The 24,661-nt window shown below is 47.4% G+C and overlaps 1 protein-coding gene across 1 annotated transcript in view; it reads left to right on the top strand.

The window, feature by feature from the left end:
- LOC144682320 (WD repeat-containing protein 88-like) overlaps positions 1–24,661 on the top strand; it is a 73,706-nt gene that overhangs the window by 39,990 nt on the left and 9,055 nt on the right. The window contains exons 10-12 of the mRNA XM_078544794.1: positions 3,274–3,366; positions 10,753–10,887; positions 17,318–17,394. Of these exons, the coding sequence (XP_078400920.1) occupies positions 3,274–3,366; positions 10,753–10,887; positions 17,318–17,394 (305 nt within the window). The remainder of the gene's footprint in view (positions 1–3,273; positions 3,367–10,752; positions 10,888–17,317; positions 17,395–24,661) is intronic.

The following is a 24,661-nucleotide window of genomic DNA, read 5'->3' as shown; positions in this document are numbered from 1 at the left end:
TCTCTCTTCCTTTTTGTATATTTAAAGAAGCCCTAATGTTCATTTCTATATTACTTGCTAGTTTACCCTCAAAGATAATTTTCTCCCTTTTCATTTTTTTTGTTCATCTTTTGTTGGTTTTTAAAATTTTCCCAATCCTCTGGCTTACCACTAATCTTTGCCACATTGTATGTTTTTTTCTTTCAATTTGATACTATCCTTAACTTCCTTGGTTAACTATGGTTGGTTTATCCTCTTCCTAGAATCCTCCTTCTTCACTGGGATATATTTTTGTCCTGAGTCATGAACTATTTTCTTACATGTCTGCCATTGTCCATCAACCCTCTTTTCTGCCAAACTCCTTTCCCAGTCCACTCCAGCCAACTCTGTCCTTGTTCCTTTGTAATTACCCTTATTTAAGTTTAGCACAGTTGTTTCTAACCCACGTTTCTCGTTCTCAAACTGAATGCTAAATTCTACCATGTTATGGTCACTGTTTCTTAGGGGATCTTTTACTCTCAGGTCATTTATTAAACCTGCCTCATTACACATTACTAGATCCAAAATAGTCTGATCCCTGGTTGGATCCACCAACCAGGTGGTTCTAAGAAACTGTCCCGAATATACTCTATGAATTCTTGCTTGTGGCTACCTCTGCCCAATTGATTTTCCCAGTCTACATGAAGATTAATGTCACCCATGATTAATGCACTGCATTTTTTACATACCCTCATTATCTCCTGATTTATTCTCTGTACTACAGAATAGCTACTGTTCGGGGACCTATAGACTACCCCCATCAGTGTCTTCCTCCCCTTGTTATTTTTTACCTCCACCCATATGGATTCTACATCCTCCGATCCAAGATCATTTCTTGCTATCGTACTTATTCCATCTCATACTAACAGAGCTACCCCACCACCCTTTCCTTCCTGCCTGTCCTTTTGAAAAATCACATACCCCTGAATATTTAGTTCCCAGCTTTGAGCTCCTTGTAACCATGTCTCCGTAATGCCTATAAGATCATACCCATTAACCTCTGTTTGTGCTGTTAATTCATCTATTTTGTTCCGAATACTATGTGCATTTAAGTAAAGGGCCATTAATTTTGCTACCATTTTTTACCCTTTTGACCCTATTTGTTGCTTTTTTTAAATGTTTGTACACTCTGTCCCTTCCTGTCACACTAAATAGCTGCTCGCAATGCTGCTATATCCTTTTGCTTTGTAAGTCCACGTATCCCCTCTCCAGAACCACCGCATCCCCCCCCCCGACTATTTAGCTTAAAGCCCTCTCCACAGCCAGAGCGCTGGTCCCAGCACGGCTCAAGTGAAGCCCATCCCACCGGAACAGCTCCCTCCTACCCCAGTACTGGTGCCAGTGCCCCATGAACTGAAACCCATTCCTCCCACACCAATCTTTGAGTCACGCATTTAACTCCTTAACTTTTTTACCGTATGCCAGTTTGCCTGTGGCTCAGGTAGTAATCCCGAGATTATTACCTTGGAGGTTCTGCTTTTTCATTTAGCTCCTAACTGTTCAAATTCTTTCAGCAGAACCTCCTTTCTAGTTCTATCAATGTCATTGGTACCAACGTGGATGATGACAACTGGATCCTTCCCCTCCCACACCAAGTTCCTCTCCAGCCCTGAGGAGATGCCCTTAACCCTGGCACCAGGCAGGCAACACGGCCTTCGGGACTCATGCTCATGGCTGCAGAGAACAGTATCTATCCCCCTAATTATACTGTCCCCTACCACAACTATATTCCTATTTCCTCCCCCTCTTTAAAGGCTCCGTGTTCCACGGTGCTGTGGTCAGTTCACTTATCCTCCCTGCAGAACCCGCTCTCATCCACACAGCTTGCAAGAACCTCGTAACTGTTGGACAGTTGCAGGGGCCGAGGCTCCTCAAACGCTACCTCCTGGGTCCCCATACCTGCTTCACCTGTAGTAACACCCTCCTGTCCCTGATTAAAGACCAAATTTGAATTACCTAATCTGAGGGATGGGACCATCTCCTGGAGCAAAGTGTCCAGGTAACTTTCCCCTCCCTGATGTGGCGCAATGTCTGCAACTCAAATTCCAGCTCCTTAACTCAGATCCGAAGTTCCTCAAGGTGCAAACACTTATTACAGATGTGTTCGCTTTGGATCACCTTGGTGTCCAGCAGCACCCACATGATACAGCAGCAACACATCACCAATCCTGCCATCACTACCATATTTAATTAATTAATTAATCAATCAATCTTTACACTCGAATAATTCCCCGCTCTTTACAGTTTATTGTAATTTTTTTTACACCAGTATCGATCTTATACTTAACAAGCTATTTCCCTTCTTTCCCTAACTCCCTAATCACCCAACTCCAGCACTCTGTTCAAAGTTGCACCCTGTGCTAAATTGCACTGAAATGTCTATTTATATATCCTTCTGAAACTAAGGAGTTAGCTGACCCCGGTTATAGGAAATCTAGTTTCAGCTGAATTCCTTAATTGGCTATCTTCAGCTGCTCTTTCCGTGGAGCCCTGAAACCCCACTTAAGGCTGGGAAATTTAGAATTCAGACAGTAAATTTCAGTTAAATGTTAAATACAAACAAAATTAGACTTTTACAAAGAGATTAACACTCCCTCATTCACCCAAACTGCCAGCAATCAAACTTTGGGGCCCCTTGAATTTGCTTGCCAATATTCTTTCATGGCCTCTCTTGGCTTTTCTAATTTACTTTTTGATTTCACTCCTCCTCTTTCTACACTCCTCTTGGCTTTCTGATGTGCTCCCTCATCATTGAGGATGGGAGATATCTGTGCAGCCATCTCCTCTTGTTAGTTGTTTAAATGTCCACCACCATTCACAACTGGACATGACAGGACTGCAGAGCTTAGATCTAATCTGTTGGTTGTGGGATCGCTTAGCTCTGCCTTTCACACGCTGCTTCCATGGTTTGGCATGCAAGTCGTCCTGTGTTGTAGCTTCACCAGGTTGACACTGCATTTTTTAGGTTTGCCTGGTGCTGCTCCTGGCATGCCCTGCTGTACTCTTTATTGGACTGCAGTGGTTCAATAAGGTGGCTCCACCACCTTCTCAAGGGCAATTCATTTTAAAAAATAGTCCAGGGCTATAATGTTGGGGCACTATCCCATTACTCACTGATATCCACTGGGCTGTTTGATGGAGTCACTGTCACTGCTTTCACTGCTGTTGTTTTAATTACCCAAACCCAGCTCTGTTTCTAAGACCTTCAGTTGCTGTTTCTAGGCTGCTTTTTTTCACCTATTCCATTTTTTCTAGGATTCTACTTTGCGTTTGTGGGACATTGAGAACATGGAGCAGGTTCCAGCTGTCAAAGCTGAACGGAAGGAACACGGGGCAAAAGTTGTGCAGGTTTGGGGGCCTGATCTCTTCTCTGCTTAGTCCAGGGGAGGGGAGGGAGTTTTCTCTCTTCCTGTGTGAAGGAGATTTATCATCAGACTGCCAGTAATTACACAGTTAATTTTCAGGCTTTTACAGCATGTCAGCAGAAACTGTCCCTGAGCCAGGGTACTCTCACTTCACATTGCCAATCTGTGCTGCACTCTGGTCTGCGATGGTGTGTCCATTAGTTCACCTCAATTCCCTTGAACTAGGGGTGGAAAATTCCCCCTGGGAGCTCCTGCAGGTAATTACAAATTGGGAAAGCTGATAAAACACCAGATGTGATCTGGGTTTTATAAAGAGGGGCAGAGAGTACAAAAGCATGGAGATTCTGATAAATCTTTAGAAATCACGGCTTTGGCCCCAGCTGGATGATTGCGTCCAATTCTGGGCATCACACTTCAGGAAAGATGTCAAAAGCTTAGAGAGGATGCAGAGGAGATTTGCTAGAATGCTACCAGGGATGAGGGACTTCACGGTGCAGAGAATATTAAAGGGAGATTTGATAGAGGTGCTCAAAATTATGACGGGTTTTGATGGAGTAAATAAGAAAAAACTGTTTCCAGTGGCAGGAGGGTCGGTAACCAGAGGGGTACAGATTTAAGATGATTGGCAAAAGAACCAGAGGGGGAGATGAGGAGCATATTTTTACGTAGTGAGTTGCTGTGATCTGGGATGTGCTGCCTGAAAGGGCAGTGGAAGCAGATTCAATACGAACTTTCAAAAGGAAATTGGTTAATATATATTTGTATCTGTGTGCTTGTGAATAATTTTTATATTGTATATAATTATACCTGCAAGAAATGTGTAACTAAGTGGGTGTGTAATTGTGCTAGTGCGTGTGAAACTGACTGCGTGTGTCACTGACTGCGCATGTATCTGTGTGTGTGTTTGTGTCTGTGTGAGTGCATGTGTAACTGTGAGAATGTGTGTACCTCTGTGAGTGTGTGTACCTGTGTGTACACCTGTGAAAGGGTATGGGTATATACCTGTGATGTGCACATGTGCCTCATTCATCTACTTGTTCTGCCTTTGAGAACTTGAAGTGTGTGCTTTTGAAACATAGAAGCATAGAAAATAGGAGCAGGAGTTGATCATTCGGCATTTCGAGCCTGCTCCGCCATTCAAGGTGATCATGGCTGACCCTCTATCTCAATGCCATACTCCCGCTCTCTCCCCATACCCCTTGATGCCTTTAGAGTCTAGAAATCTATTTACTTCTTAAATATATTCAGTGACCCGGCCTCCACAGCCTCCTGTGGTAGAGAATTCCACAGGTTCACCACCCTCTAAATGAAGAAGTTTCTCCTCATCTCAGTCCCAAATGGCCTACCCCGTATCCTGAGACTGTGACCCCACCTTGTTCTGGGCCCCCCCCAGCCAGAGAAAACATCATCCCTGCATCCAGTCCGTCCAACCCTGTCAGAATTTTATACGTTTTAATGAGATCCCCTCTCATTCTTCTAAACTCCAGTGAACACAGGCCCAGTCGGCCCAATTTCTCCTCATACAACAATCCTGAAATCCCAGGAATCAGTCTGGTGAACCTTCGCTGCATTCCCTCTATGGCAAGTATATCCTTTCTTAGGTAAGGAGCCCAAAACTGCACACGATATTCCAGGTGTGGTCTCACCAAGGCCCTGTAAAGTTGCAGGAGGACATCCTTGCTCCTGTACTTAAGTCCTTTCGCAATGAAGGCCAACATACCATTTGCCTTCTTAACTGCTTGCTGCACCTGCATGCTTGCTTTCAGTGGTTGGTGTACAAGGACACCCAGGTCCCTTTGTACATCCACATTTCCCAATCAATCACCATTTAAATAATACTCTGCCATTCTGTTTTTCCCACCAAAGTGGATAACTTCACACTTATCCACGTTATACTGCATCTGCCATGTATTTGGCCACTCACTCAACTTGTCTAAATCACACAGAATCACAGTGCAGAAGAGGCCCTTCGGCCCACTGACATGTGAGAAACACCTGACCTACCTATCTAATCCCATTTACCAGCACTTGGCCCATAGCCTTGAAGTCTCTTTACATCCTCCTCACCACTCACATTCCCACCAAGTTTCGTGTCATCAGCAAACTTGGAAATATTACATTTGGTTCCCTCATCCAAATCATTGATATATATTATGAATAGCTGGGACCCAAGCACTGATCCCTGCGGTACCCCACTAGTCACCACCTGCCGCTCCGATAAGACCCATTTATTCCTACTCTTTGTTTTTTGTTCTCATGCCTATATATTACCCCTAATTCCACGTGCTTTAATTTTACACACTAACTGCTTATGTGGGACTTTATCAAAAGCTTTCTGAAAATCCAAATACACGACATCCACTGGTTCTCCCTTATCTATTCTGCTCGTTACATCCTCAAAAAACTCCAGTAGGTTTGTCAAACATGATTTCCCTTTCACAAATCCATGTCGACTTTGTCTAATCCTGTTGATATTTTCTAAGTGTCTTGCTATCACATCTTTTATAATAGATTCTAGCATTTCCCCACCACTGATGTTAGGCTAACCAGTCTGTAATTCCCGATTTATCCCTTCCTCCTTTTTCAATTAGTGGGGTTACCTTTGCCACCCTCCAATCTGGCAGGACTGTTCCAGAATCTACAGAATTTTGGAAGATGACAACCAACACATCCACTATTTCCATGGCCACCTCCTTTAATACCCTGGGATGTAGATTATAAAGTCCTAGGGATTTATCAGCTTTCAGTCCCATTAATTTCTCCAGCATTATTGTTTTAGTAACGCTAATTTCCTTCAGACCTTCCTTTTCGCTAGATCCTTGGCTCCTTAGCATTTCTAGGAAGTTATTTGTGTCTTCCTCCAAAGATAGAATTAAAGTGGTTGTTTAATTGCTCTACAATTTCCTTGTTCTCTATTATAAATTCTCATAACCCTCTTATCAATCCTTTGGTCCTCCTTTGCTGAATTCTAAACTGCTCCCAATCCTCAGGTTTGCTACTTTTTCCAGCAACTTTATATGACTCCTCTTTGGATCTAATATTATCCAGAATTTATTTTGTTGCCATGCTTGGGCCACTTTTCCTGTTGGTGTTTTTGCATCAGAAAGGAATGTATAACTGTTGCAATGTATACATTTGTTCCTTAAATATTAGACATTGCCTATCCACCATCATGCCTTTTAATGATGTCCCCCAATCTATCTTAGCCAACTAATGCCTCGTACCTTTGTAGTTTCCTTTGTTGAGATTTAGGACCCTAATGTCAGATCAGACTACTTTACTTTCCATCCTAATGGAGAATTCTATCATGTTATGGACTCATAGACATTTACAGCACAGAAGGAGGCCATTCAGCCCATTGTGTCCACGCTGGTCAACAAAGACCTGACCACACTAATCTCATTTCCCAGCGCTTGGCCCATAGCCCTGGAGGCTATGGCAATGCAAGTGAATATCTAAATACTTCTTAAATGTTACGAGAGTTTCTGACTAAACTACCCTTTCAAGCAGTGAGTTCCAGATTCCACCACCCTCTGGGTGAAAAACTTTCTCCTCAACTCCCCTCTTAGCCTTCTACCACTTACCTTAAATCTACGCCCCCTGATTATTGACCCCTCTACTAATAGAACAAATGCCTTCCTATCCACCCTATCTATGCCCCTCTTATACAACTCTATCAGGTCCTCTCTCAAACTTCATTGCTCCAAGGAAAACAACCCCAGCCTATCCAATCTTTCCTGATAGCTCAGACCATCCAACCCAGGCAACATCCTGGTAAATCTCCTCTGCACCGTCTCCAGTGCCATCACATCCTTCCTATAATGTGGCAACCAGAACTGCATGCAGTACTCCAGCTGTGACCTAACCAGCATTTTATACAGTTCCAGCATAACCTCCCTGCTCTTGTATTCTGTGCCTTAGCTAATAAAGGCAAGTATCCCATATGCCTTCTTAACCACCTTATCTACCTGTCCTGCTACCTTCAGGGATCTATGGGCATGTACACCAAGGTCCCTCTGATCTTCAGTACTTTCCATGGTCCTACCATTTATAGTGTAATCCCTTGCCTTGTTAGCCCTCCCCAAGTGTATATTCGGTCCCTCAGAATTCTTCTTAGTAACTTCCCCACCACCGAGGTTAGACTGACTGGCCTGTAATTTCCTGGTTTATCCCTTCCTCCCTTTTTTAATAATGGGATAACGTTAGCAGTTTTCCAGTCCTCTGACACCTCACCTGTGGCTAGAGAGGATGTGAAAATTACTGCCAGGGCCCTTGATATCTCTTCCCTTGCCTCCCTCAACAGCCTGGGATACATCTCATTGGTGCCTGAGGATTTATCCACTTTTAAGGCCGCTAAACCCGCTAGTACCTCTTCTCTCTCTATGTTAATTTCCTCTAATATTTCACAGCCCTCCACCCTGATGTCTATACCTGCATCGTCCTTTTCCATTGTGAAGGCTGACGCAAAGTATTCATTGAGGACTGTACCCATGTCTTCCGGGTCCACACACAGATTACCTCCATGGTCCCTAATTGGCCCTACTCTTTTCCTAGTTATTCTCTTGCTCTGTATATATTTAAAAAACCCCTTTGGGTTTTCCATTATTCTACCCACCAAATGCTTTCTCGTACACTCTCTTAGCTTTCCTAATTTCCTTTATGGACACTGTTCCCTAAAGGACCCCGCACAGCAAGATTATTAATTAACCTCTTCTCATTGCACAGTACCAAATCTAGGACAGCCTTCTCCCTGGTTGGTTTCTTGACGTGCTGGTCTAAAAAAACGTCTCATTCATACTCCAGGGATTCATCCACCACAGTTTTATTGCTAATTTGGTTTGCCCAGTCTATATGTAGCCATGATTACCATAGCGCTTTTGTTACATGCTTCTCTAATTTCCTGTTTAATGCAGTCCCCTACCTTACCACTGTTTGGAGGCCTGTAGACAACTCCCACTAATGTTTCCTGCCCCTTGATGCTTCTTAGCTCCACCCAGACTGACTCTACATCTAGATTTTCAGTGCCAGTATCCATTCTTGCTATTGCACTTATTTCATTCTTAATGGGGGACGCGGTGGCATGGTGTTATTGTCACTGTACTTGTGTTCCAGAGACCCAGGGTAATGCTTTGGGGACCCGGGTTCTAATCCCACCACAGCAGATGGTGGAATTTGAATTCAGTAGAAATCTATATAAAAGTCTATGAGACCATTGTCAATTGTTGTAAAAACATTCACTAACGTCCTTTCCTTTAGGGAAGGAAATCTGCTGTCCTTACCTGGTCTGGCCTACATGTGACTCCAGACCCACAGCAATGTGGTTGACTCTTAAAATGCCCTCTGAACAAGAGCAATTTGGGATGGGCAATAAATGCTGGCCTAGCTAGTAACACTCACATCCAATGAATGAAAAAAGCTAACTATGCCACCTCCTTTTCCTTTTTGCCTGTCCGTCCTAAATATCGAGTACCCTTGGATATTCAGTTCCCAGCCTTGGTCACCCTGCAGGCATATCTCCGTAATCGCAATCATATCGTACCCATTTACACCTAATGTGCTGTTAATCCATCTACTTTATTGCGAATGCTTCATGCATTCAGATATCATGCCTTTAGACTTGTCTTTTTAACATTTTTACACATTTTCTTTGTACTGTGGCCCTATTTGCTTCTAGCCCTTGTTTCCTCTGCCTTGGATGTTTGTTTTCTACTTTTCTGTCTTTCATTCATATCTTCGTTTCACTCTCTTGTGTCTCCCTGCTCAGGTTCCCATCCCCCTCCCAATCTAGTTTAAACCCTCCCCCACTGTACTAGCGAATACCCCTGCCAGGATATTGGCCCCAGTCCTGCTGGGGTGCAACCCGTCCAGCTTGTACAGGTCCCATCTTCCCCAGAATTGGTCCCAATGCCTCAGGAATCTAAATCTCTCCCTCCTGCACCATCTCTCCAGCTGCACATTCATCTGGTCTGTTCTCCTATTCCTGATCTCGCCCCTCTATATCCACCCAGAGCATTGTAGTAGGCTCACCTCTTGCAGGCTTTAGCTGAGACAGTCTTGGTGGAAAGATAAGTTGTGACCTGAGCCACAATGAGTCCACCTCCCTGAGGTGAGAGGAATATACCAATGTGAAGGTACTACTCAGCAGAGCCCTTGAAAGCAGAAAGGGAGAGGGCAGAACCCCAGCTCGAAAACTCTCCTTCCTCAGGCAACTCTTGTCCTCTCTGCCTAAAGACCTGTGGCTCCAGGATTGGCCTGATGAGTCACCACCTGAGGACACAGATCATGAAGCCTGGCATATGTCATCCTTGTCTCAGGGACTGATGATGATGATGATGCTCCCGTGAGTGTGAGTGCACCTGAGCGTGTACCTGTGAGTGTACCCGTGAATGTGTGTACCTGAGTATATACCTGTGAGTGTGTGTACCTGGGTGTGTATCTGTGAGGGTGAGTGTACCTGTGTGTGTATCTGTATGTGAGTGTATACCTGTGAGTGTGTATACCTGTGTGCGTAGCTGTGAGTGTATACCTGTGAGTGTACCTGTGTACGTACCTCTGAGTGAGTGTATACCTGTGAGTGTACCTGTGTACGTACCTCTGAGTGAGTGTATACCTGTGAGTGTACCTGTGAGTGTATACCTGTGAGTGTACCTGTGTTCGTACCTCTGAGTGAGTGTATACTTGTGAGTGTACCTGTGTACGTACCTCTGAGTGAGCGTATACCTGTGAGTGTACCTGTGTACGTACCTCTGAGTGAGCGTATACCTGTGAGTGTACCTGTGTACGTACCTCTGAGTGAGCGTATACCTGTGAGTGTACCAGTGTTCGTACCTCTGAGTGACTGTATACCTGTGAGTGTACCTGTGTACGTACCTCTGAGTGAGCGTATACCTGTGAGTGTACCTGTGTACGTACCTCTGAGTGAGTGTATACCTGTGAGTGTACCTGTGTACGTACCTCTGAGTGAGTGTATACCTGTGAGTGTACCTGTGTATGTACCTCTGAGTGAGTGTATACCTGTGAGTGTACCTGTGTACGTACCTCTGAGTGAGTGTATACCTGTGAGTGTACCTGTGTTCGTACCTCTGAGTGAGTGTATACCTGTGAGTGTACCTGTGTACGTACCTCTGAGTGAGTGTATACCTGTGAGTGTACCTGTGTACGTACCTCTGAGTGAGTGTATACTTGTGAGTGTACCTGTGTACGTACCTCTGAGTGAGTGTATACCTGCGAGTGTACCTGTGTACGTACCTCTGAGTGACTGTATACCTGTGAGTGTACCTGTGTTCGTACCTCTGAGTGGGTGTATACCTGTGAGTGTGAAAGTGTCCATTACCCTACGTCCTGCTGATATCTCTCCTCCTCTCCTCAGTGTACACATTGTGAAAAGCCGTTCTCCAGATGCCACGAGGACAGCTCGGAATTTCTGACCCTCTGCGAGTTCTGCCGTCTATTGGCATCACCACGGAACTCTAATCCCACCCTGCCCCCTCCGCCAAGCCTCTCAGCCCCAGCCCCAGCCCCACACCGACCCCAACCCTGACCCCAACCAACCCTCACCTCGACACCAACCCCCACAATTTGAATTGAGGAAAGATCATACTGCCCATTAGTCCTGCTGCGTCTGGTGCATGCTTTTTCCACAATGGAATTCCTTCTCTCTCCTCTGCCTGCCCTACTTCAGGAATACAAAATTCCTCCATTGGAAGGAATTCAAGTGATGATGTCAGTCTCTCTCTCTCTCTCTGACCTTCAGCCCTTCTTTCCTGACAGACATTTAAAGGTCAGTCCCCATTAAACTCTGTCCTGCTGGAGTCTGCTCCACTTTCCCTTGGGAACAGGTTTTTCTCTAACCTCTACCTCTCAGTGAGGATGGGCATTTTGCACTGGTGTCTCCTAGACCTGATTTCATTCCCAAGCTTTCTCCAAATGTATCCATTTCATTATATAATCTGCTCTGGAATATTGACCTATCCTTAGACCTCTCCACTTGTTTGAACCCTTCTCTCTATAACTCAGTCTCCTCATCCTGAACTCACCAGTGGACAGCAGTTCCTGAATCCCCGCTAATCCGCCCATCCCCTTTTCTAATGTAAAATGAGCAAATCTGCACCCCCCCCCAAACCCCTTATCCCCTCTATGGAAAAAAGAAATGTTTCATGATTACAACTGAACTCAATGTCTCAATGATGATGTTTCTAGCAAAAAATAAAATTGGCAACCCTGATTTGTTTTCTAGTTTTAAATCACTTTTTGTGGACACTTTTTGATTTAATCCAGTTTTTGATTTAATCCAGTTTGATCGCTCATTAGGGAGGATGCTCACACATTTTGTGGTCAAAATGTAACCTGTTTCACTCTTACAAATAAAACAAATGACAAACTCTCTGGAGTTGTATCGCTGTCACTCTTTACACTGAATCTCAGCTCGATATTTCTGGAATTGGAGGGCCTTGGATTTAATCCAAGTCAGTTTTCCATATAGTCCTGGATTTTATTCAGCACTGCTGAATCTGATCAGTAACAGACTCTCCAACAGAGCTGGTTAAACTATCGAGAAACCATGATGGAGCAGCAGATTAACACTGAATATGATGACATGTGACAAGGCTGAAAAATGCCTGATGCTGGTCTTTGGAAAAGATCACATGACAAGATAGATAGGGATGGAAAATGCCATTCAGCCCATCATCGGCCATGCATCCCAAGGAAAAAACTTACATCTCTCCAACAACATCCAGCTGTCTTTCAGTCAGAGGGAGCGGGGATCCAGTCTGAGGGAGCTGGGATTGGCTTCGAGGGAGCGGGGATCCTGTCTGAGGGAGTGGGGATTGGCTTCGAGGGAGCGGGGATCCGGTCTGAGGGAGTGGGGATTGGCTTCGAGGGAGCGGGGATCCGGTCTGAGGGAGCGAGGATTGTCTTCGAGGGAGCGGGGATCCGGTCTGAGGGAGCGGGGATTGGCTTCGAGGGAGCAGGGATCCTGTCTGAGGGAGCGGGGATTGTCTTCGAGGGAGCAGGGATCCTGTCTGAGGGAGCGGGGATTGGCTTCGAGGGAGCGGGGATTGGCTTTGAGGGAGTAGGGATCCGGTCTCAGGGAGCGGGGATTGGCTTTGAGGGAGCAGGGATCCGGTCTGAGGGAGCGGGGATTGGCTTCGAGGGAGCAGGGATCTGGTCTGAGGGAGCGGGGATTGTCTTCGAGGGAGCAGGGATCCTGTCTGAGGGAGCGGGGATTGGCTTTGAGGGAGCAGGGATCCGGTCTGAGGGAGCGGGGATTGGCTTCAAGGGAGCAGGGATCTGGTCTGAGGGAGCGGGGATTGGCTTCGAGGGAGCAGGGATCCTGTCTGAGGGAGCGGGGATTGTCTTCGAGGGAGCAGGGATCCTGTCTGAGGGAGCGGGGATTGGCTTCGAGGGAGCGGGGATTGGCTTTGAGGGAGCAGGGATCCGGTCTCAGGGAGCGGGGATTGGCTTTGAGGGAGCAGGGATACGGTCTGAGGGAGCGGGGATTGGCTTCGAGGGAGCAGGGATCTGGTCTGAGGGAGCGGGGATTGGCTTTGAGGGAGCAGGGATCCGGTCTGAGGGAGCGGGGATTGGCTTCGAGGGAGCGGGGATCCTGTCTGAGGGAGCGGGGATTGGCTTTGAGGGAGCAGGGATCCGGTCTGAGGGAGCGGGGATCCTGTCTGAGGGAGCGGGGATCCTGTCTGAGGGAGCGGAGATCCGGTCTGAGGGAACGGGGATTGGCTTCGAGGGAGCGTGGATCCTGTCTGAGGGAGCGTGGATCCTGTCTGAGGGAGCGGGGATCCTGTCTGAGGGAGCGGGGATCCTGTCTGAGGGAGCGGGGATCCTGTCTGAGGGAGCGTGGATCCTGTCTGAGGGAGCGGGGATCCTGTCTGAGGGAGCGGGGATCCTGTCTGAGGGAGCGGGGATCCTGTCTGAGGGAGCGGGGATCCTGTCTGAGGGAGCGGGGATCCTGTCTGAGGGAGCGGGGATCCTGTCTGAGGGAGCGGGGATCCTGTCTGAGGGAGCGGGGATCCTGTCTGAGGGAGCGGGGATCCTGTCTGAGGGAGCGGGGATCCTGTCTGAGGGAGCGGGGATCCTGTCTGAGGGAGCGGGGATCCTGTCTGAGGGAGCGGGGATCCTGTCTGAGGGAGCGGGGATCCTGTCTGAGGGAGCGGGGATCCTGTCTGAGGGAGCGGGGATCCTGTCTGAGGGAGCGGGGATCCTGTCTGAGGGAGCGGGGATCCTGTCTGAGGGAGCGGGGATCCTGTCTGAGGGAGCGGGGATCCTGTCTGAGGGAGCGGGGATCCTGTCTGAGGGAGCGGGGATCCTGTCTGAGGGAGCGGGGATCCTGTCTGAGGGAGCGGGGATCCTGTCTGAGGGAGCGGGGATCCTGTCTGAGGGAGCGGGGATCCTGTCTGAGGGAGCGGGGATCCTGTCTGAGGGAGCGGGGATCCTGTCTGAGGGAGCGGGGATCCTGTCTGAGGGAGCGGGGATCCTGTCTGAGGGAGCGGGGATCCTGTCTGAGGGAGTGGGGATCCTGTCTGAGGGAACGGGGATCCTGTCTGAGGGAGCGGGGATCCTGTCTGAGGGAGCGGGGATCCTGTCTGAGGGAGCGGGGATCCTGTCTGAGGGAGCGGGGATCCTGTCTGAGGGAGCGGGGATCCTGTCTGAGGGAGCGGGGATCCTGTCTGAGGGAGCGGGGATCCTGTCTGAGGGAGCGGGGATCCTGTCTGAGGGAGCGGGGATTGGCTCTGACAACAACAATGGAATGGAAGGAGAGGGAGAGCAAAATGTGTCCAGGATCGGGAGATGGAAGCCTTGAAGATCATGAGAAAGTTTTAAATTTAATGTGGTTAGTGGTCAACAACTTGCATTTGTAAGGCACCTTTAATATAGTAAAACATCCCAAAGTGCTTCACAGGAACATAAAGCAGACAGATTATGACACTAAGTCATATGAAGAAATATTAGGGCAGATGACCAAAAGCTTGACCAAAGAGGTAGGTTTTAGGGAGTGAAATATGACAAGGCAGAATCAACACAGATTTATGAAAGGGAAATCATGTTTAACAAATGTATTAGTCTATTGCTGAAAAAAGAGATTTTTGTCAAAGCTTTTTGTCTTGCACTCATCAGGACAATTTGTATTAATATATATAGTTTCCAGTACATGCAAATGTGCCACACTGCAAACCCAGCCGACAATCTTAAATTGGTTCTCAGCATAATTCTTAGCACACTGAGGACTACTTAGCAAATGTTGTCCAATAGCGAAATCACATCTAATGTTGGACACTACGTTTTGAGTTTGGTCAGAAAGAACATGTACAAACATGATACCTGTTTCAGCGAAACAAAATAAGTGACAGCCATTCGCTGGTTCATTCCTCAAGGCAATGCCTTGACCAATTAGAATCAAGCTGCGTGGTTTAAATTTCAAACAATGTTTGGCAGTTAATTGTCGGTCACTATCAACTGGTGCATTGCCCATGGCCACACCTCTACCAATCAGAGTCCACTTGCCAACCAATCAGCACTCTTCTCATACAGTACAAATTGTTGTTCCCTTTACATTTGGTATTCTTGCGAATTGCTCTGATGAGTGCAAAGTGAAAAGCTTTGACAAAAATGTCTCTTTTTTCAGGACATATGACTAAACCAATAAGAGTTTTTTGAGAATGTAGCTTGTGGGATAGTAGAATGGGGAATCGGATGATTTTCAAAAGGCATTCAACAAGGTTTTTTTTATTCATCACGGGATATGGGCTTCGCTGGCTGGGCCAGCATTTATTGCCCATCCCTAGTTGCCCTTGAGAAGGTGGTGGTGAGCTGTCTTCTTCAACCGCTGCAGTCCATGTGGTCTAGGTATGCCCACAGTGCTGTTAGAAAGGGAGTTCCAGGATTTTGACCCAGTGACAGTGAAGGAACGGTGATATATTTCCAAGTCAGGATGGTGAGTGACTTGTAGGGAAACTTCCAGGTGGTGGTGTCCCCATGTATCTGCTGCCCTTGTCCTTCTAGATGGTAGTGGTCGTGGGTTTGGAAGGTGCTGTCGAAGGAGTCTTGTTGAACTTCTGCAGTGCTTCTTGTAGATGGTACACACTGCTGCTACTGTGCTTCAGTGGTAGAGGGAGTGACTGTTTGTGGATGTGGTGCCAATCAAGCAGGCTGCTTTGTCCTGGACGGTGTTGAGCTTCTTGAGTGCTGTGGGAACTGCACTCATCCAGGCAAATGGGGAGCATTCCATCACACTCCTGACTTGTGCCTTGTAGATGGTGGGCAGGCTTTGGGGAGTCAGGAAGTGAGCTACCCATCGCACAATTCCTAACCTCTGACCTGCTCTTGTAGCCACAGTATTAGGATGGCTAGTCCAGTTCAGTTTCTGGTCAATTGTAACCCCCCAGGATGTTGATATTGGGGGATTCAGTGATGGGGTAATGCCATTGAACATCAAGGAGCTATGGTTGGATTCTCTCTTATAGTCATAGAGGTCGACAGCACAGAAGAAGGCCCATCGAGTCTACGCCGGTCAAACAAGTACCTAACTATTCTAATCCCATTTTCCAGCACTAGGCCCATAGCCTTGTATGCCATGGCATCGCAAGTACACACCCAAATACTTCTTAAATGTTATGAGGGTCTCTGCCTCTACCACCCTTTCACGCAGTGAGTTCCAGATTCCCACCACCTTCTGGGTGAAAAAATTCTTCCTCACATCCCCTCTAAACCTCCTGTCCCTTACCTTAAATCTATGCCCCCTGGCTATTGATCCCTCCACCAAGGGGAAGGTTCCTTTCTGTCTACCCTATCTATGCCCCTCATAATTTTATACACCTCAACCATGTCCCCCCTCAATCTCCTCTGCTCCAGGGAAAATAACCCCAGTATATCCAATCCCTCCTCATAACTAAAACTCTCCAGCCCAGGCAACATCCTGGTAAATCTCCTCTGCACTCTCTCTAGTGCAATCACATCCTTCCTATAATGCAGATTCCAGAACTGCACGCAATACCCTAGCTGTGGCTTAACCAGCGTTTTATACAGTTCCAGCATAACCTCCCTGCTCTTATATTCTATGCCTCAGCTAATAAAGGCAAGTGTCCCATATGCCTTCTTAACCACCTTATCTACCTGTCCCGCTACCTTAAGGGACCGGTGGACATGCACACCAAGGTCCCTCTGATCCCAGGGTCCTACCATTCATCATGTATTCCCGTGCCTTGTTTGTCCTGACCAAGTGCATCACCTCACACTTCTCAGGATTAAATTCCATTTGCCACTGATCAGCCCATCTGACCAGCCCGTCCATATCCTCCTGTAACCCAAGGCTATCCTCCTCACTATTTACCAGCCCACCAACTTTCATGTCATCTGTGAACTTACTGATCAACCCTCCTACATTCAAGTCTAAATCGTTTATATATACCACAAACAGCAAGGGACCCAACACCGATCCCTGTGGAACCCCACTGGACACAGGCATCCAGTCACAAAAACACCCCTTGACCATCACCCTCTGCTTCCTGCCACTCAGCCAATTCTGGATCCAATTTGCCAAATTACCTTGGATCCCATGGGCTCTTACCTTCATTATCTGTCTCCCATGCGGGACCTTATCAAAAGTCTTGCTGAAGTCCAAGTAGACTACGTCAAATGCATTGCCCTCTTCTACACACCTGGTCACCTCTTCAAAAAATTCAATCAAATTGGTCAGACATGAACTCCCCTTAACAAAACCATGCTGACTGCCTTGATTAATCCCTGCCTCTCCAAGTGTAGATTAATTCTGTCCCTCAGAATTGCTTCCAATAGTTTCCCCACCACTGAGGTTAGTCTGGCTGGCCTGTAGTTCCATGGTTTATCCCTTCCTCCCTTCTTGAATAACGGTACCACATTGGCTGTCCTCCAAGTCCTCTGGCACCTCTCCTGTGGCCAGAGAGGTATTGAAAATTATTGCCAGCGCCCCTGCTATCTCCTCCCTTGCCTCACTCAACAGCCTGGGATACATTTCATCCGGGCCTGGAGATTTATCTACTTTTAAGCCTGCCAGATCGCTTAGAACCTCCTCCCTTTCTATGCTAATTTCTTTAATTATATCACAGTCCTTCTGCCTGATTTCCATATCCACTTTGTCCCTCTCACTTGTGAACACTGACACAAAGTATTCATTTAGAACCCTACCTACGTCTTCCGGCTCCACACACAAATTACCACTATGGTCCTTAATGGGCCCTACTCTTTCCCTAGTTATCCTCTTACTCTTAATGTACTTGTAAAATAATTTTGGATTTTCCTTTATTTTACCTGCCAATGTTTTTTCATGCCCCCTTGTTGCTCTCCTAATTTCCTTTAAGTTCCCCCCTACACAATCTATACTCCTCTAGGGCTTCTGCTGTTTTGAGCCTTCGGTATCTGCCATAAGCCTCCCTTTTTCTCTTTATCCAATCCTGTATATCCCTCGACATCCAGTGTTCCCTGGATTTGTTGGTCCCACCCTTTGTCTTTCCTGGAATATGTTGGCCCTGTACTCTCACTAATTCCTTCTTGAATGAGTCCCACTGCTCTGACGCAGATTTACCTAAAAGCTCCCAGTCCACTCTGGCCAAATCATATCTGATCTTATTAAAATTGGCCTTCCCCCACTTTAGAACTCTGATTTCTGGCCCATCCTTTTCCATAACAACCTTGAATCTAATGGAGTTATGATCACTATCTGCAAAATTCTCCCCCACTGATACCTCTACCACTTGCCCGGATTCATTCCCTAAAATTAAGTCCTTTGTTGGAGATGGTCATTGCCTGTCACTTGTGTGGAGTGAATGTTACTTGCCGCTTGTCAGCCCAAGCCTGGATATTGTCCAGGTCTTGCTGCATTTGGACATGGACTGCTTCAGCACCTGAGGAGTTGCGAATGATGCTGAACATTGTGCAATCATCAGCCAACATCCCCACTTCTGACCTTATGATGGAAGGAAGGTCATTGATGAAGCAGCTGAAGATGGTTGGGCCGAGGACACTACCCTGAGGAACTCCTGCAGTGATGTCCTGGAGCTGAGATGACTGACCTCCAACAACCACAACCATTTTGCTTTGTGCTAGGTATGACTCCAACCAGCAGAGAGTTTTCCCCCCGATTCCATTGACTCCAGTTTTGCTAGGGCTCCTTGATGCCATACTCAGTCAAATGCTGCCTTGATGTCAAGGACAGTCACTCTCACCTCACCTTGGGAGTTCAGCTCTTCTGTCCATGTTTGAACCAAAGCTGTAATGAGGTCAGGAGCTGAGTAGCCCTGGCGGAACCCAAACTTGGCATCAGTGAGCAGGTTATTGCTAAGCAAGTGCCGATTGATAGCACTGTTGATGACCCCTTCCATTACTTTACTGGTGATTGAGAGTAGACTCATGGGGCAGTAATTGCCCAGGTTGGATTTGTCCTGCTTTATGTGTACAGGACATACCTGGGCAATTTTCCACATAGCCGGGTAGATGCCAGTGTTGTAGCTGTGCTGGAACAGCTTGGCTAGGGGCGCGGCAAGTTCTTGAGCACAAGTCTTCAGTATTATTGCTGGAATATTGTCAGGGCCCATAGCCTTTGCAGTGTCCAGTGCCTTAAGCCATTTCTTGATATCACGTGGAGTGAATCAAATTGACTGAAGACTGGCATCTGTGATGCTGGGGACCTCTGGAGGAAGCTGAGATGGATCATCCACTCGGCACTTCTGGATGAAGATTGTTGCGAATGCTTCAGCCTTATTTTTTGCTGCTAGAATGGGTCTATGGCAGGTGGTGAGGGAATCAACAAGAGGGAAAAACACACTTGACCTCATCCTCACCAACCTGCCTGCCGTCGATTCATCTGCCCATGACAGTATCGGTGGGAGTGACCACTGCACAGTCATTGTGGAGACGAAGTCCCGCCTTCACATTGAGGATACCCTCCATCGTGTTGTGTGGCACTATCTCCAATGCTAAATGGGATAGATTTCAAACAGATCTAGCAACTCAAGACTGGGCATCCATGAGGCGCTGTGGGCCATCAGCAGCAGCAGAATTGTACTCGAATACAATCTGTAACCTCATGGCCTGGCATATCCCCCACTCTACCATTACCATCAAGCCAGGGAAATCAACCCTGGTTCAATGAAGAGTGCAGGAGGGCAGGCCAGGAGCAGCACCAGGCATACCTAAAAATGAGGTGTCAACCTGGTGAAGCTATAAAACATGACTTCTTGTGGAGCCTCCTCCTCCAGTGAGGTGATTAATTGTCCACCACCATTCATGACTGGATGTGGCAGGACTGCAGAGCTTTGATCTGATCCATTGGTTGTGGGATTGCTTAGCTTGGTCTATCACTTGCTGCTTATGCTGCTTGGCACGCAATTAATCTTGTGTTATAGTTTCTGTTGCTGCTGATGGCCCACAGCACCTCATGGATGCCCAGTCTTGAGTTGCTAGGTCTGTTTGAAATCTATCCCATTTAGCACGGTAGTAGTGCCACACAACATGATGGAGGGTATCCTCAATGTGAAGGCGGGATTTCGTCTCCACAATGACTGTGCGGTGGTCACTCCTACCGATACTGTCATGGACACATGCATCTGCGACAGGCAGGTTGCTGAGGATGAGGTCAAGTATAAAAGCAAAAAACTGCGGATGCTGGCAATCTGAAACAAGAACAAAAATTGCTGGAAAAACTCAGCAGGTCTGACAGCATCTGCGGAGAGAAATACAGTTAACGTTTCAAGTCTGTATGACTCTTCATCAGAACACATAAGGTAAAGTATGTTTTTCCCCCTTGTTGGTCCTCGCCACCTGCCGCATACCCAGTCTAGCAGCTACGTCCTTTAGGACTTGGCCATCTCGGTCAGTAGTGTTGCTACCGAGCCACTCTTGGTGATGGACATTGAAGTCCCCCACCCAGAGTACATTTTGTGCCCTTGCCACCCTCAGTGCTTCCTCCAAGTGATGTTCAACATGGTGGAGCACTGACTCATCAGCTGAGGGAGGGAGGTATGTGATAATCGGCAGGAGATTTCCTTGCCCATGTTTGACCTGGTGCCATGAGACTTTATGGGGTCCAGAGTCGATGTTGAGGACTCCCAGGGCAACTCCCTCCCGACTGTATAGCACTTTGCCGCCACCTCTGCTGAGTCTGTCCTCCTGGTGGAACAGGACATACCCAGGGATGACTATGTCAGGCTGTTGTTTGACTAGTCTGTGAGACAGCTCTCCCAATTTTGGCACTAGCCCCCAGATGTTAGTAAGGAGGACTTTGCAGGGTCGACAGGGCTGTGATTGCCGTTGTCGTTTCCGGTGCCTAGGTCAATTCCGGGTGGTCCGTCCGGTTTCATTCTTTTTTTGTGATTTTGTAGCGGTTTTGTTACAACTGAGTGGCTTGCTAGGCCATTTCAGAGTCAACCACATTGCTGTGAGTCTGGAGTCACATGTAGGCCAGACCAGGTAAGGACGGCAGATTTCCTTTCCTGGAAAGCATTAGTGAACCAGATGGGTTTTTACAACAATCGACAATGGTTTCATGGTCATCATTAGGCTTTTAATTCCAGATTTTTATTGAATTCAAATTCCACCATCTGCCATGACGGGATTCGAACCCTGGTCCCCAGAGCATTACCCTGGGTCTCTGGAATACTAGTCCAGCGACAAAGATTAGAGACTAAAACACGAGATTAGGGCTCGTGGAGTTTTTTAAAAAAATAATTCTTTCATAGGACGTGGCCATCATTGCCAAGGCCAGCATTTGTTGCCCATTCCTAATTCCTCTTGAACTGAGTGGCTTGCTGGGCCATTTCAGAGGGCAATTAAGAGTTAACCAAATTTCTGTGGGTCTGGAGTCACTTTTGTAAAATATTTGTTCATGTGGGTATTGCTGGCTGGGCCAACATTTATTTAGCCATCTCAATTTCTCTGCTCCTCTCACCCATTCTAATCTGTCTCTCTCTGAACTCACTGCACTCCGTTCTCTCAGGTCCAACCCCAACATTGTCATCAAACCCGCTGACAAGGGTGGTACTGTTGTTGTCTGGCGCATTGACCTCTACCTCGCGGAGGCTGAGCGTCAACTCGCAGACGTTTCCTCCTACCTCTCCCTGGACCATGACCCCACCACAGAATATCAAGCCATTGTTTCCAGGACTGTCACTGACCTCATCTCCTCTGGAGATCTTCCTCCCACAGCTTCCAACTTGATAGTCGCCCAACCTCGGACGGCCCGCTTCTACCTCCTACCCAAAATCCACAAACAGAACTGTCCTGGCAGACCGATCGTGTCAGCCTGTTCCTGCCCCACGGAACTCATTTCTCGTTATCTTGACTCCCTTCTCTCTCCCCTTGTCCAGTCCCTTCCCACCTACATCCGTGATTCCTCTGACACCTTACGTCACATCAACAATTTCCAGTTCCCTGGCCCCAACCGCTTCCTCTTCACCATGGATGTCCAATCCCTCTACACCTCCATCCCCCACCAGGATGGTCTGAGGGCCCTTAGCTTCTTCCTTGAACAGAGGCCCCAACAATCCCCATCCACCACTACTCTCCTCCGTCTGGCTGAACTTGTTCTCACACTGAACAATTTCTCCTTTAACTCCTCTCACTTCCTCCAAATAAAAGGTGTGGCTATGGGTACCCGCATGGGCCCCAGCTATGCCTGTCTCTTTATGGGGTATGTGGAACATTCCTTGTTCCAGTCCTACTCCGGCCCCCTCCCACAACTCTTTCTCCGGTACATCGATGATTACTTCGGTGCTGCTTCATGCTCTCGTCGGGACCTGGAAAAATTTATTAATTTTGCTTCCAATCTCCACCCCTCCATCGTCTTCACATGGTCCATCTCTGACACTTCTCTTCCCTTCCTTGACCTCTCTGTCTCAATTTCTGATGATAGACTGTCCACCAATATCCATTACAAGCCTACCGACTCCCACAGCTACCTCGACTACAGCTCCTCACACCCCGCTTCCTGTAAAGACTCCATCCCATTCTCTCAGTTCCTTCGCCTCCGTCGCATCTGTTCTGATGACGCTACCTTCAAAAACAGCTCCTCGGACATGTCCTCCTTCTTCCTTAACCGAGGTTTTCCATCCACGGTCGTTGACAGGGCCCTCAACCGTGTCCGGCCCATATCCCGCGCATCCTCCCTCACGCCTTCTCCTCCTTCCCAGAAACATGATAGGGTCCCCCTTGTCCTCACTTATCACCCCACCAGCCTCCGCATTCAAAGGATCATCCTCCGCCATTTCCGCCAACTCCAGCATGATGCCACCACCAAACACATCTTCCCTTCACCCCCCTTGACAGCATTTCGTAGGGATCGTTCCCTCCGGGACACCCTGGTCCACTCCTCCATCACCCCCTACTCCTCAACCCCCACTTATGGCACCTCCCCATGCCCACGCAGAAGATGCAACACCTGCCCCTTCACTTCCTCTCTCCTCACCGTCCAAGGGCCCAAACACTCCTTTCAAGTGAAGCAGCATTTCACTTGCATTTCCCCTAACTTAGTCTACTGCATTCGTTGCTCCCAATGCGGTCTCCTCTACATTGGAGAGACCAAACGCAAACTGGGCGACCGTTTTGCGGAACACCTGCGGTCTGTCCGCAAGAAAGACCCAAACCTCCCTGTCGCTTGCCATTTTAACACTCCACCCTGTTCTCTTGCCCACATGTCTGTCCTTGGCTTGCTGCATTGTTCCAGTGAAGCCCAACGCAAACTGGAGGAACAGCACCTCATCTTCCGACTAGGCACTTTACAGCCTTCTGGGCTGAATATTGAATTCAACAACTTTAGATCTTAAACTCCCCCTCCCCCCATCCCCACCCCGTTTCTTTCCCCCCCCCACCCGCCTTTTTTTTCAATAATTTATATAGATTCTTCTTTCCCCACCTATTTCCATTATTTTTAAATCTAAAACTAAAACCTTTAGTCTTTCCACCCCACCCCCACTAGAGCTGTACTTTGAATATCCTGTTTTCCATTCTTAATTAGCACTTTTCTCAGACAAAGACCACCACCTTCAACACCTCTTTGACCCTTTTGTCTCTGATATCTTTTGATTATCTGCTCACACCACACCCTCAATGTGTCTCTTCCCCCCCACCCACCTTAAACCAATTTATATTTCTCCCTTGTTGAAACTATGCTTCAGTTCTGCTGAAGGGCCATGAGGGCTCGAAACGTTGACTGATTTCTTCTCCGCCGATGCTGCCAGACTTGCTGAGTTTTTCCAGGTAATTCTGTTTTTATTTATTGACTGTCTCTAGTTGCCCTTGAGAAGGTGGTGGTGAGCTGCCTTCTTGAACCGCTGCAGTCCATGTGGTGTAGGTACACCCACAGTGCTGTTAGGCCAGACCAGGTAAGGATTGCAGATTTCCTTCCCTAAAGGACATTAGTAAACCAAATGGGTTTTTATAAGAATCAATGATAATTTCATGTTCACCATTACTGAGACTATCTTTATATTCCACATTTATTAACTGAATTTAAATTCTACCAGCTGGCATGGTGGGACTTGAACCCATGACCCCAGAGCAATAGCCTGGGCCCCTGGATTACTAGTCCAGTGACATTATCACTTGTGGATAACATATGACCAAATATGAAGGGGGCATTTTTAAGTCAGCACACTGTAACTGGTGGAGCACCGCAAGGATCGGTGCTGGGGTCTCAGCTATTATACAATCTATATTACTGCCATGGACAAAGAGACGTAGAGCAATATAAGTAAGTTTTTGCTGATGATACAAAGCTGGGTGGGAAGGTAAGCTGTGGTGGGGACACAGAGAGACTGCAAAGAGATATAGACAGGTTAACTGTATGGGCAATAAGATGGCAGATGGAGTATAATGTGAGAAAGTGTGAGGTTATTCAATTTGGCTATAAGAATAGAAAAGCAGAATATTTTATTAAATGGTGCAGAACTTGATGAGGGATTTGCGTGTCTTCGTACAAAAAAATACAAAGTTAGTATGCCCCATTATCCCCATTGCCCCCTATTATCCCTCCCCATTATCCCCATTGCCCTTCCCCCATTATCCCCATTGCCCTTCCCCCATTATCCCCATTGCCCTTCCCCCATTATCCCCATTGCCCTTCCCCCATTATCCCCATTGCCCCTCCCCCATTGTCCCCATTGCCCTTCCCCATTATCCCCATTGCCCCTCCCCCATTATCCCCATTGCCCCTCCCCCATTATCCCCATTGCCCCTCCCCCATTATCCCCATTGCCCCTCCCCCATTAGCCCCATTGCCCTTCCCCCATTATCCTTCT

The sequence above is a fragment of the Cetorhinus maximus genome, chromosome 6 (genome assembly GCF_964194155.1).
Source record: "Cetorhinus maximus chromosome 6, sCetMax3.hap1.1, whole genome shotgun sequence".
Classification (NCBI taxonomy): Eukaryota; Metazoa; Chordata; class Chondrichthyes; order Lamniformes; family Cetorhinidae; genus Cetorhinus; species Cetorhinus maximus.
This window is presented reverse-complemented; position numbering and strand designations above follow the sequence as displayed.